Source organism: Panthera tigris, chromosome B3 (assembly GCF_018350195.1).
Source record: "Panthera tigris isolate Pti1 chromosome B3, P.tigris_Pti1_mat1.1, whole genome shotgun sequence".
NCBI classification, from domain to species: Eukaryota; Metazoa; Chordata; class Mammalia; order Carnivora; family Felidae; genus Panthera; species Panthera tigris.
In genome coordinates this window covers 135,208,264-135,222,223 of record NC_056665.1, presented here as the reverse complement: position 1 = coordinate 135,222,223, position 13,960 = coordinate 135,208,264, and the positions used below count along the sequence as shown (strand labels likewise).

The following is a 13,960-nucleotide window of genomic DNA, read 5'->3' as shown; positions in this document are numbered from 1 at the left end:
TGTCTGTGGTGACCCCAGGCAGACACAGTCCTGCCTCCAGTCCCGGTGGGTGGGAGTGGCCTGCAGACTGTGTCTTAGATCACATTGCAGCCACCGCAGCCCATTGCTGTCACCTTGAGGAAAGATATCTCTCTGGCCACTCCACTTCCTAAGGAAAGCAGAGGGCTTAGGAACATCTGTCCTGGAGCCATAGGGACTGGGGGGAGGGAGGTGGAGACCTGTGTCCCCCACTTGCTTACTGCTTATATAACCTTTGACAGCTGCCTTTGCCTCCTGGAACCTTCCTTGCTGCATCTGCCTGGGGGTGACAGCCACCCCTGCTTCCTAGCGACATTGTGAGGATGAGATGGAATGGGTTGTGAGGTGCTTAGCACAGCGCCTGGGATGTCCTACGAGTCCTGGTGGTGGTGATTATTGGGATTGAGCTGGCAGAGAGGCAAACAAGGCAGGAGAGGCTTAACTTGAACCTAGAGAAAATTCAGCCTCCCGTAAGGAGGAACATCCTAATGACTGACATCTGTGCACTGTGTACAGGTCCGTTCACACAGGGAGCCCGTGCCTGTCTCCTCGTGGCATGCTGGTGATGGTTTTAGGAAGGATGTCTCTTTACCTCTTTCCTCACTCTGCAGGTGGGGAAGCACGCTGAGGGAGGTGAGGGAAGAACCCTCCCTGGGCTGGAAACCTTTGCGCCCTTCTGCCTGGGGTGGGTGCGGGATGCCTCTGAGCTTCTGGCGGCTCAGGAAGAGAATTGGCCTGCAGGAAAGCAGGGTGTGCTAAGGACAAGGGGACTCTGGGTTTCCTCCTCTGGACTGGGGACAGGGGATTGAGTGGGGGACCCCCCCCATCCTGACTCTCTCTCTCTCTCTCTCTCTCTCTCTCTCTCTCTCTGCAGTCAGCCGTTGTTAACATGGCCTTTGACTCTTCTTCCCCTGGGCCCAGATCTGCCAGCCCTTTTCATGCTGTTTTCTTTCTTTTTTGCCAGTCTTGGTTCGAGCTTTTTCCTCAGGACAGGACCAGGCTGGTGCCTGGCACCAAATGGGAGGGTCTCGTTTCCACTGCCCTGACTCCTGCCAGCAGCCACCACTGTGAACCGTAGCGAGTTGGAAGCAGCCTGTTTAGCTGAGCCACAGAGGGTCGAGGGACTCCTTGGGCAGTTTAGGGGACTGTTGGTGGACTTTTCTGGGGTGCTGGAGAGCAGCCACTTCATGGTGTGGGTCCATTCAAGATTTCTCCCTTCCAATCCTAGAGGATTGGACATTGAATCTTTCCCCCTTATAGGATAAATTCCTGTTGTCATATTGCATCCAAATACTGAATTATTACTTAAAAAAAAAAAAAAAAGCCCAGTCTCAACCTGATAGGTTACCTGTAAGTTATTATTTGCTTTCATTTACTTTTCTCCCCCTTTCCCCTGCCCTTCCACCACTGCTGTTTGAACAAATGAAAAAGAGAAAATTTAGGACTAGGGTGTGCTGTGTTAACAAATAACCCCAAGTCTTAGCAGCCTAAAACAGGGGGGTTGTTATGTCTCACTCATGGGGGGCAGCTGGGGCCTCTGTTCATAATTGCTGAGAGATCAAGGCTCCCCCTTGAACATCGCTATTGCTGTGCCAGCGGGAAAGAGAGGGTACTGGAGGCTCTGGCCCTTGCAGGTAAATGTTCTGCCAGGAGGTGACGGTTCGCCACCTCACAGGTCATTGGCCAGAACAGTCACGTGATTGGGCCCAGTTGCAAGGGAATCAGGAAGTACATCCTGCCCTGTTCCCAGATGGGCTTTAGACCCACAATGACTCCTCTATGCCCAGGATCCTCTCGTGTTCGGGTTTCCTTTCCAGCTTTGTCCACAGCAAGTGTGGGTTCACATGGTTGGGACACACCTTCACACTTGTCTCCCTGAGGCCTTGTCCATCTAGTAATTCTTCAGTGTCTTCTGGTGTGGGGGTGCCTGTTGTTACCTATCCAGTCCCCCGTTTGGGGACATGTATTCTGTGTCCTGTGCCTTTTGTCAGTGTGGCCTCAGCGAATGTTCCTGGGCCAGGAGTGATTTTCCACCTGTTGATTTTTTTCTTAGGCCAGCTTCCCAGGAGTTGGCTTACTGGGTCAAAGGGCATGGGTGTGTTTATCTTTTTAATCTACTCTTGAACCTGGCTCCCTGGCATTGGGTCAGGGCCAGGGTTTTCTTAGCTCCTGAGAACCTGGGGTCAGCCTTGTTCTTAAGGAATCACGCTTGCTGAGTGGGTATAAGCTTTTTGGCTCTTTGAAATAAAGTCAGCTTGCAAATGGCCAGAACTTTGGAACTGTAAGGTACATTTGTCATGGTTCCATTTAGTCAACTTTGGCTCCTCATTCATCTCCTAGGGGAGAAAGGTTATTCACTCTTCTGCCTTAACCAGATCGCTGTTTCTTATTACCCAGTAACTGGAAACCAGTTACTAAGAAACTGGGGAATCGGGTCAGGGAGTGTTGGTGACAGTTCCTCTCCTCCTCCTGGGGCAGGAGCTACTGGGGTGACCAGCCCTGTCCTTGACCCTGCCTGCTGGTCTTGGTGGTCAGCCCCACGTGCCCTCCAGCTCCTGACCTCTCTGAGGGCCACTTTGAGCTCCTTTGGGAGTGAGAGCTGCCCTTGCTGGGGAAAAGCCTTCAGTCTTCTCTCCCCGAGAAAAGGCTTGGGGAGTCCCAAACTTGTCTTTTGGGACCAATCCTGCTGAAGAAATGCACGACCCGCGCTGCATCCTCCGAGGCCAGGTTCCCATTTGAAGTCTGACCGTGAGGCACCAGACCCGACTTTTCTTCCGCGGAGACCTGCCCCCTGCGTGGCGAGGCTTTAAGTGTTGGAGATGGCCGCTCTATCCCAGATGCCCAGACCCATGGAGAGTGCAGAGGAATAAAACAGACTGGCGCCCCCTCGCCTTTCATCCGGGCTGTTTCATCTGGACCTTGGTTGAGACAAAACTTTTCATCTAGTGACTTCGATCGGAAGTCACTGCTGAAACCATACCACTCTGCAGGGGTGGATTAAGGGAAAACGGGATGGAAGGAAAGCCCCAGGCACCCAGGACACCCTTTGGTTTAGAGGTTAATTGTCTGGCTTTGGCAGGAGAGAGATGCGAGTCTCATGCAGCTGTAACCATGACCCCGAGCACGTTACTTGACCTCTCTGTGACTCAGTGTCCTCATCTGTACCTCACGCGGTGGGCTCTTGTTAGCGTAGTATGTGGCCCAAAGTCAGAACTTTGTAAATGTTCATCATCATCAACAATGACAATACATTTTACTGTGGGAGCAAGCACTTTGAAGTCTAATGTGAGTCAGTACAAGTGACCTAGCTTTGCAAAATTCAAATTCTGACTTGTATTTGAGTCCTTCTTGATAGAAAAGTCAGGGAAATTTCCACTGGTCAGCAGTCATGTGAAGAATGAGAATAGGGAAATGTAATAGCTGGTATTTATGGATTGTGCTATCGAGTAGGGAAAACGCACCTCCCGTGTTTCTCGTTTGCTGTCATCACACTTCTTCACAATCAAAACGCTTCTAACACTAGGTGTGCGGGAATGTTTTCCCACACCAAGCAGTGCCATAACCCCCGTTGGGTGTCTTGCAATGTAACCCAGTTCTGATGCCCTCTACCGGGGGGTGGTGTTGGATCCCACAGGCAAAGGGCTCAGTCCCACAAGACTGTCCTTTGGCTCGCACCCTTCAGATGCTACTCTCCAGTCCAGCTTGTCATCCGTGTTCCTGACCAGCCGGCTCTCAGTTGGAAGGACCCCCTTGTCAGGTTTGATTAATTTGATTAATTTGCTAGAGTGGCTCACAGAACTCAGGAACAAATCACTTCCTGTTTGCTGGCTTTATTATAAAGGGATATGATGAAGGACCTACTTGAGCATCCAGGTGGAAGAGACGTGCAGGGCAAGGTGTGTGGGGAAGGATGTGGATTCTCCCTGTCCTCTCGGAGCCCCTTAGCACCTCCTTGTGTTCACCGACGCTCCCCAAGCCCCGTACCTTTGGGCTTTTTATGGAGTGTTCATCATGTTGGCATGATCGATCATCAGCTCAGTTTTCAGCCCCTCTCCTCTTGCTGGAGGACAGGAGATGGGGCTGAAAGTTCCAGAGTTCTCATCATGGCTTGGTCTTTCTGGTGACCAGCCCTCATCTGGAGGCCCCCAAGCTGTGCGTCATTAGAACAAAAGACCGTGCTAACACCCAGGGAGTCCCACGGGGTTGTTTCACCACCGTGCTGTTGGCTGGGAATGGTTAAGAGTCTGTGTGCGCTGTGAGTCCTTGGTGTGTTATTCAATCCCTGTGCCTATAGTGGGTCCCCATCTCAGGCTGTTGCAAGAACTATATGATAAGCTATACGTGTAAAGTGCTTAGAACAGGGCCCAGCTCAGAGCAAGTGGGCGAGAGCTGCGTCCTGGCCACAGGACAATGGGTCTTTGCACCGTGAAGCTGAGGTTCCGGGAGGAAGGTCCTTAAGCCTGTCCGACTCCCACGTGGGCTGCACTTGCAGCCCGTCTGACCGTTCAGAGAGGCGTAGATTGTTTTCAGCAGCCCAGGCTTCTGAGGTCATAGGACACCCTGCATCTTGTATCCAGAGGATGAGCGGCCCCAGCATGGGTTGGGAGCCAGTTTTCCCCGGGTCCCCAGCCTCCCTGATGAGCCCCAGAGATGGTTTTACATTTTTGTTATATCTGGCTGCTTATTGATCCTGTCAGGGAAGCACGTGTGGAAGTTTAGGTGAGAAGGAAGAGCTGGAGCTCCCTGCCCTGTTCTCATCTTGGGGGGCCCTTCTCCTCACTCCACACACACACTGTCCTTGGGGACTATATTCGGGGAGGCAAACTTTCAGCCTACAACCTACAGATTTTGCCTTAACACACTCGAGATTTATTAGGTGTTCACCCCACAGCACAACTGTGGTCGTGGGAGGTGCCTGGCTCCCTAGGATCCCCTGTTTCCAGCCTGCAGATGCAGCATGAGAGAGGGGTGGTCATGGGCCACCCCTGCCAGGGTGGCATTCAGGGGTCAGTGCCGTAGGACAAGCTCCTTCTGCAGAGGGTAGCCTGTGGCACGTGATGCATTTGGACTTGACAAGTGTCAGTAGGCCTGCGTTACACCTGTCTTCCTCCAGCCACCTCTGGAGGTCCCGTTTTGCTCTCTCCCTCCTCCTCCAGGAGGCCATTTGTAACCCCCTGAGGAGGAGAGCGTCACCCTGCTTCACGGGATGCCCCTTCCGGTAGGCCTGCATCGTTCACTGTGTTCTTCAGAACTTCTGGTTGTGTTTAGCACACGTTAGCAAGCTCTTCCCTGGGGATGCCAGGCCCAGCCCTGGTGTTTGGGGATCTCAGGATCTGGTGGACGAGGCAGGATTAGAGGAAGGACTTTATTTTATTTTCTTTTAATATTTTTTAATGTTTGTTTATCTTTGAGAGAGAGAGAGTGAGACAGAGTATGAGCGGGGGAGGGCCAGAGAGAGGGAGACACAGAATCCGAAGCAGGCTCCAGGCTCTGAGCTGTCAGCACAGAGCCCGACACGGGGCTCGAACTCACGGACCTCGAATTCATGGACTGCGAGGTCATGACCTGAGCTGAAGTTGGATGCCCAACTGACTGAGCCACCCAGGCACCCTAGGAAGGACTTTATATTTAGAAGTTAGGTAGCAGTCCCTGAAGGATACGCAGGGGGTCCCAGGGATATGGGTGAGACCAGGGAGCCATTAAATCTTCCTGTTTGGGGTAGAACGAGTTGAGAAGTCTGGAAAAGGATTGAGCTTTGGAGCTGGGACTTGTCACTGTGGGGACAAGGGGACGTGGGGCCAGGGGATATTCTGGGCAGAGGGGCGGCTCAGACACAGGAGCTCGTCTCCCATGTGGGGCCTGGAGTGACATGTAGCTGTATAGCTTGAGCCACCTTCCACAGTGAGCTGGGACACTCACTGGGTTACTGACAGCCTTGAGAGGGGAGCACAGGGACTCTGCATCTAGTGCCCAGGAGGTGCCCAGGGGATACTTGTCAAATGAGTAGGCAGAGGCGGGTGCTTAGTTGTCTAAGCACCCAGAGCAGTATTAATGCACCTACTGGACATCTACCCTGTGCCCCATCCATAAATGGGATGTTCTAATCCCAAAATAGCCCAGTAAGGTAACATCCTCATTTTGTGGAAACTGAGGTGCAGAGCAGTTAAATCCCCTGCCCAGCCCAGGAGCAGCTGAGCTGTGATGGGGTTTCCAGGCTTCTGCCATGCACATCTTCCTCCCAGACCGGGTGGTGGGAGACGTGGGGATAGTCAGAGTCTAGCTCACCTTGGATCCTAGGCTGGGCATGATTGGGTTGCTTGCTTCGGGAGTCAGAGGTAACTTTCTGGCCATTGGGGTTTGCAGGCCTTTGTCCCAACTGCTCCCGGCGCCCCCTGCCCCCCATCTCCAGTCGGCCTCCTGCCTACGTAGCTGAGGGAAACAGTGGGTCCTTGTTTCATCCGAATCCTGAGCTCTGAGCTCTGTGCAGAACAGCGTCCGGCATTGGCCTCACAGGATGGCGTGACTTGGAAGCATGGCACCCACAGACCTCCTCTGGCCACAGCGGGCAGCCCTTTCATTGAGACATCCTTGTTCCTGGCTGAGGGACAGATCAGACCCTTTCCGCAGAAGAGAACAAGTTCCTGGGAAAGTTCCCTTTTCTGGAGGCAGAGTGTGGTCAGAAAAACAAAATGACAGTTGAACGAGTTCCCTTCTGCCTGAGTCCCCCCTCCCCACCCCATCTTGAGAAATGAAACCTGGCCCACCAGGGTCCCCTCTTCTGCCGTGTCCTGGCTTCTTGGGAGCCAGCCCCTCTCCCAGCATGACCCTGCCTGAGTGCCCACCTCCTCCTTCCCAGCCAGCAGTGAGAGACCAGAGTCCCCTCGAGGCATTTGTAGGAGGATAGATCCCTTAGGGCGATCATGGCTTATCTGGCTACTTGAGGAGAAGATGTGCTGGGGAACCTTCTGGAACCAGTGACAGCTCCACTCAGGCCTCAGCAGAGATGCTGCCGTGAGAGAGACGGCCGAGCCAGGACCAGACCAGGCCTGATGTGTGTCCCAAGTTGCCGTTCTCGTGAAAGGGTTTTACTGGCATAAAAATGCTTGGAAAATATACAAAGGAAGGTGGCTGGCTTCCAGAACTCAACTGTTTACCTTCAGTGGAGCGGCCGGGAACGTGGAGAGCTTGTTTTCCAAACAGCCCATGCCTGTCAGGTCTGCAGGCTGCAGGCTGATGTCAGGCAGGGACGAGCCAGGGGTATCTCCCTTGTCCACCTCCTTCCCCAAAACCACAGGGACACATTTGTGTCCCCTCATACTGCACAGGAGACCTGGAAGCTTCTCTTTGGAGGAGTGGGGATGGAGCTTCCGATAACCCAGCATCTCCCATGTGACCCAGTTCTCTTCTATTTCTAGCTGCCTTGGTCTGAAAATATCAGTCTCCTGTTTGTGGCACCTGTCATGGTGGAGCCACGGGTTACGGCAAAAATGGGTTGGGGCCTATGGCATCTCTTGCGAATTTGCTGTTCTTTGCCCAGGTTAGCACCTCCCACCGGCTTTGGTCTCTTCCTTCAAGTTCTGTTTCTCGTTTTTTGGTTTCCTGGGAAGTGGAGTTGGATGGGAATGTAATACCGAATCCACAGACAGAACCAGAAGGGTCCTTGCAAGTTCCTCTGTTTGTCGAAGGGGAAACTGAGGCCCGGGGGGATGATGAGCCGGGCTCGTGCATTGGTCCAGCACACTGGGCAGCTCGGCTGCAGGCTGAGCCCACAGGGGCTACTGTTTGGCCTCCATCCAGGCCCCAGCTGGGCCTCTTCCCAGTCGCATTGCCTTGCCTGGCCACTTAGTGGGTGCCTTGGGCTCTTGGTGTCCTGGTCTGTGATGGTGACAATGTCACCCTTAGCTCTGGGGCTTGATGTGAGGATAGCAAGTGCTGCTTCCCTTCCCACCCAGGAGCCCTAGAAGGGAAGGTCGGCTTCTCAGCTAGTCTGACTTTTTGTTCTGTATACAGGCTAGTCACCATGGGGTGGGAAGAGTCTCTTTCAGTATTATTGTGAGATCCATGGGATTAAAAAAAAATGTTCATTTATTTTTGAGGGAGAGAAAGAGGGAGAACACACGCAGGGGAGGGGCAGAGAGGGGGAGAGAGAGAGAGAGAGAGAGAGAGAGAGAGAGAGAGAGAGAGAGAGAATCCCAAGCAGGCTCCACACTGTCAGCGCAGATCCCGATGTGGGGCTTGGTCTGACTAGCCGTGGGATCATGACTTGAGCTGAAATCAAGAGTTGGACACTTAACCAACTGAGCCAGCCAGGTGCCCTGGGATTTTTTTTTTTTTTTTTTTTTAAATAGGAGAAGTCCCTTAACATCTTTTCTGGCAGATATTAAAAACAACAACAACAAGGAGTTAAGGATACCACGAGGAAAGAGCTGGTACTTTCTGAAGGTTTAATTAGATAAGAGTTTAAATAAGAGAGGATGACAGGTGTGGGCTGGGTCAAAGCAGCCAGCAGGATGTGGTGAGGCACCCCAAGAGTGGCAAGCTGTCACCACCCCAGGCCGGAGGGGACAAGGGGAGGGAAGGTGGTGTACGGGGGCCCAGAGGCAGCGGAGGGACTGTCTGCTTGGCAGGGATGGTGGCTATTGGCAGAAATACGGCGGGGACGTGAGGACAGTGGGAACAGACAGCCAGACTTTTCCCTCTCCCTTCTTCTCACGTGCCTCCAGTTGGCCACTCGGCCAGAGGACAGGGCCGCTAGGTGGTTGTGGCACTAGAGGACAGCCTCCCAAGGCTCACAGAGGGTCAGGGATGGGGCCGGGGGCACTGAGTGACAAGCCCAGCCTCGCATGTGCCTGTGAGCACCACCACTTTCCCGCTGGCAGATCCTAGTGAGGTTTCCAAAGTCCATATTCCCCACTCTCCTCATTTGTAAAATCACCTCTTATCCCCATGGTTGGAGCATGAAAACGTAGTTTTTATCACCCAGAGTGAACGTGTGCAGCCGTCACTGCGATTTCTCTACTCGCAACTTTGAAACAGTCAGCCTTGACTCCTGGAGGGAGCCCCACTTGTGCGGGGATGGGTGTAGGGGTGGGGCCGGTGGCTTTCTCTGGCCTCTCCTGAGGCCATCCAGGGGGTCAGCCAGGTGCCGGGCTGGCGCCGCTGCCTCCGAGGGACCGGCCTTGCAGGTGGCGGTGGCCGTGTGCCGGGCGGCAGACATCTGGCAGGTCAGGAAGCGCGGGGTCAGGCCGTCCTGGCTGTTGGCAGGTGCTCCTGTCTTGGGGTCAGGTGATGCCGACTGTCTGTCAGCTGGGCGGCTCTGGCTCCCTGGGGGTGTGATCTTCCTAACCCCGCATTCTTGAAAAAATAAACACAGCCCCCAGTGGAGCGGGGCCAGCTGCGCCTCACGGGCTCCAGGCAGCCCCGCACTCCCTCACCGTGTCTGTGATGAGCCCTGATTTCTGTGTGAAGTGCAAGCTGCCGGCCTGTGAAAGCAGCGCCTCTTTGGTTCGTGAAGATCACAGCTTTGCTGAGACTGTAGTTTCGTGGGAAGCGTGTCTCCTTAGATCTCAGTTTAGACCCGGCTGTGTGGCTTCAGAGCCCTCGTTTCCCTACCTGAAAAATCCAGGTCATGGACCAGATGGGACACGTTCAGTATACGTTTTCTCTATAAAACGATTTCGTAGTGATGCCTGCTTAACCAGTAGATGCCTCGATTTCATGTGTGTGTCTTCTATAAGCGGGGTAGCATGGGGCTCGGGCCCTGCCCTGGAGGAGTCTGGGATCTTCGTGGGTGTGTGCTCTCTGTCCCGTCCGTGTTTCCCCAGTGCGTCAGGGACAGGCGGAGGGGTGGGGAGTACGGTGGGGACAGTTGGCCCAGGTGCTGACGTTCTTCTTTTTCTCGGTGTCCTTCTGTCTCCCCTGGCAGCTGAACCTTAGCCGGCCAATTGAGGAACAAGGCCCCCTGGACGTCATCATCCACAAGCTGACGGATGTCATCCTTGAAGCCGACCAGAATGACAGCCAGTCCCTGGAGCTGGTACACAGGTTCCAGGTGAGCAGGGATGGTGAGGAGGGAAGGCCTGAGAAGGGCTCTGTGCATCTCTAAAGCCATAGCAGCTGTCTTGCTGAGTAGTCCGTGGTAATGGTTCTGTTGCTGCCCCAGCACATGGCCTGGGGTCAGGTGCTTCCCTGCCAGGGCCTCCGTCTCTTTGGGTGTAAAATGGGGTCCATCCAGGGCATGGTTGGCACCCCCTCTGCTCTCTACCTGTGTAGATCAGGGCACTGTGGAGTCCAGATGTGACCCCCACACCCTCAGCACATACAGTCACAGTCAGTGGTTCTGAGTTGGCATGAGGGGTGGGACCCTCTTGCCAGGCTTTGAGAAAGGGAATCCTAGGGGCCTTTGAAGTAGAACACCCTTGGGGCGCCTGGGTGGCTCAGTCAGTTAAGCATTTGATTCTTGGTTTCTGCTCAGGTCGTGATCTCATAGTTGTGAGATTGAGCCCTGCATCAGGCTCTGAACTTACAGTGCAGAGCCTGTTTGGGATTTTCTCTCTCCCTGTGTCTCTCTGCCCCCCCCCCTCAAAATAAGTAAATAAATAAACTTAAAAAAAATAACAATAGCCTCACTAGCTCCCCGAGTCCTGCCTTGGTGGGAAGCTCCCTCGCTGTGCCGACTGCTTTGACCCCTGCGTGCCTGTCTCTGAGCGTGGACTGGATCCTCTTGGCTGGTCCCTCCTCCCGGTCCCATTTCCTCCCACAGCCTCCCAGATCTTGACCCCGTGATGACCCACCCGCCACCTCGGGAGGTGCTGCCTTTGCCCCCGCTGACTTGCCCTGGGTTTTCTCTGTCGTGGACAAGACCGTGATTCATTCCTCTGGAAAGCAGCTCGAGGGTTACGAAAAACAAAGTCATATTATCAGTGAAAATGCAGCCAGAATGGAGGGCCTCCCTAGCGGGAGGGGATGCTTGAGCGAGCACTTGTCAGCGTGTGATAATTGGAGATGTGACGTCCTGTCTTTCTCTGTCAGGACAAAGGGGACTCTCCTTAGTCTCCTCACCACACGGTAGCCCTCCTGCTGACAGCATTTTCTTTCCTCCATGTGTCCAGGGCCCTACTTGCCTCCCTGTGACTCTCACCCCCTCCTTGGCCAGCTTGGCCACAGATCCCCACATCCTGTGTGCAAGCAGCCCAGAAGCAGGTGTGGCCTGCCGGTGGCCCCCATCCCGGGGGGAGGGGGTGCTGCCCCCATGTCGCGTCCTTCAGGGCCTTTGCCTTGCCGACCACCTGAAGTCCCTCCCGCTTTCATAGGGCTGGAGGCCGTGGGAAAGGCGCATTCGGGCTCCTCCGTGACCTTGCTGAGACTCTGTGTTCTTATCTATACAATGGTATTAGGATCAGGAAAACTTTGTATGATGTTGGCTGGAGTACCTGACACTGCTCGGGCCCCAGCAGGTGCTTAGTAGAAGGTCAACTGCCACTTTGGTGACGTGACTTCCCTGAGCCTTGGTTTCCTCTTCTGTAAAATGGGGATGCTGCTAGTTCCTGCTCCTTAGGATGGACAGGTTGCTGTGAGAAGTAAACGTCCGTGTGCATAAAGGAGCTGCTTCTGCCTCTCGGACTTGAGTACGGCCACCACTGTTACATTCCTGCTGTCCTCCTAGATCAAGGGTGTAGCCCCCAGCCTGCCTCAGTGCCCTGACCAACCTCCCATGGGGGGATCCCCATCCCTCACTCCCCATAAACACATGCACAGCCCACAATCCCGGGCAGGGGATGGCTAAACCATGAAGGAGAACTGGGTCCCCTGTGTTGTGTTCTTGGTAGAAGAGAAAGTTCCGCAGGGCTGGGGGAGGGGGTGGGATGTGGGGACGTGTGGCTTCGAGGTTTCAGCCACCGGGTGCATTTCCCAGGGAAGTCTTGACTGGGTTCCCTGGAGCCTGTCCCAGTCAGGGCACACATGCTCGGCCAGCCCTCAGATGACTGAGGTGACCTCAGTATAACCTTCCAGCCTTGGTATTTTTGGGATAAATTTTCACTGTGCTCTGTGCTCGAGCATGAAGCCGGATATCTGATAAGGCCAGGACGTTTCCTCCTTTGTGAAGAGAACAATCCTTTAGGGAAAAGGGTGACAGGCTGGGCTTTCCAGAGGCCCCAGGAAGAGAGGGGACAGGCGGGGGCCGGTGAAGAGAAGGACCAAGGGACGCCGGGTGAGGGCCAGGGGAGAGGCCCGGTCGGCTACACTCCAGCCTCCCTCCTGCCATCAAGTCACTGTCAGCGCTGACCTGGTCACCCGCTTCTGCTATAGGATTCAGAGCCAGACCCGATAAACTGGCGCTTGACCTTGGTCACGTCCCTTGTTTTCAGATTCTTGTTTTAATATATATGCTGGACTTTAACAAGGAGATGTTGGCTTGGGTGGGTAAGGACCATAGGGTCAATAGCGGGGAAGCAGAACCCAGGGCTTGGGTTTGCAAAGCTGGCCTTTCTGCAGTTTGTCGTGAATAAGAAAACAGAGTATAATGGTTTGCCCCAGAAGGGGCTTGTCTTGAAGGGCCTTCTCCAGATGCAGTACTTGAGTGCAGGAGAAGTGAGTCAAGGAAGAGGAGTGTCTGAGGTGTTCTGACCAGCCCTATGGCATTCTGCTCCCGGGAGGCTGCCATGAGGCCTTTAGCCTGAGATAGAAAGGCATTCTCAGAGCCGAGAGGTTATGCTTTTTTCCTGGCTGCCTTTGAGGACAGGTTGGAGGGTGTGGGCCTGGGGTTCACTGCAGATCACTAAAGCTGGTTGCCATAGAAACTACTACTTAAGTCTTTTTTTTTTTTTTTTTCTCTCTTTTTAATATTGGCCCCAAGAGAGCTTTGCTTGGAGAATTATCAGGATGATTCAGTTGTTTTTCTGCACCAGGGTTCATGTGGAGCCAGCAGCCTGGTGCTGCTGTCTCTCTGCCCGAGATTCATGTATCAGTGCACAGACCTTGAGGGCCCTGCCCATTTTGGCAAGTGGGGCTGCGGTGGTGGGAGGGTCCCTGTCCCCGTGCTCAGGGGAGCCCTGGCCTCTGAAGCTAATTCCTCAGGGATGCTTGGAGAACCTTCTTCTCACTGTGGCATCCAGGGCAACCTGGCAAGACAGGGGCTGGGGGCAGACCTTCTGCTGCCCCTTCCAGCCCCAGAATTGCCCAGAAGGGTTACAGTGATTGTGTTCTGTGGGGCATGTGGAGCTTTCTAGGAGGATCATCCTGGGGCTTTCCCTGAATGAGCTTGGAAAAATGAGGTTTGAGTTTAAACTGACACCTCTTCTCCTGTCTTGATTAGGCTGGGAGATTGTGAAGTGTTCCACAGATAGTCCCGGAACCCCTAGTCTGAATACCGGAGCTGTTCTTTGCGCGACACGCTGTTTGCCGAGCACCTTCCACGCGAGGCCGAGCCCCGCGGGGAGACCGAGCAGGAACCCAGGAGCTGTCCTCACAGCTGCCAGAGTGATGAGTTAGGGCAAAGCCAGATCTGATCACCTCCTGGTGTCTAACCACGTACCGTCTCTTTGCAGCCATAACAAAGACTTCCGTTTTTAACAAGGCCCACGAGGCCTGTGTGATCCGGCCGTTGCCTCTCTCCACATCTTCATCTTGTCCCACCTGCCCCTCAAGCTCTGAGTTCTTGGCCACCTCAGTGCCTTTGCACAAGCTGTTCTTGTGCTTGAAATTCCTTCTTCGCTCTCAGCTCAGGTGCCCCTTCCTTAGGGATACCTCCCTGATTATCTCACCAAGGACATATCTGCCATCCCAGGCCCTCGTAGTTTTATGCTTTTCCTTCCCTCACTTTGGAATCACATCATGCTTTATCAGTCCCTACTGTCTGTCTGTCCCTCTGGGGGTTGTTAGTTGCAGGGGCGGGGATCGCATCTGCTCTGAGCTCACCGGCTATCCTCACTGCCTCCCGTGG

General features: G+C 54.1%; 1 protein-coding gene across 5 annotated transcripts in view; it reads left to right on the top strand.

The window, feature by feature from the left end:
• The window catches only part of ITPK1 (inositol-tetrakisphosphate 1-kinase), a 180,193-nt gene that overhangs the window by 95,835 nt on the left and 70,398 nt on the right, over positions 1-13,960 (top strand). For all 5 annotated transcript variants that reach the window (XM_042990419.1, XM_042990421.1, XM_042990422.1 and 2 more), the window contains one exon: positions 9,944-10,069. In XM_042990419.1, coding sequence (XP_042846353.1) covers positions 9,944-10,069 — 126 coding nt within the window. The remainder of the gene's footprint in view (positions 1-9,943; positions 10,070-13,960) is intronic.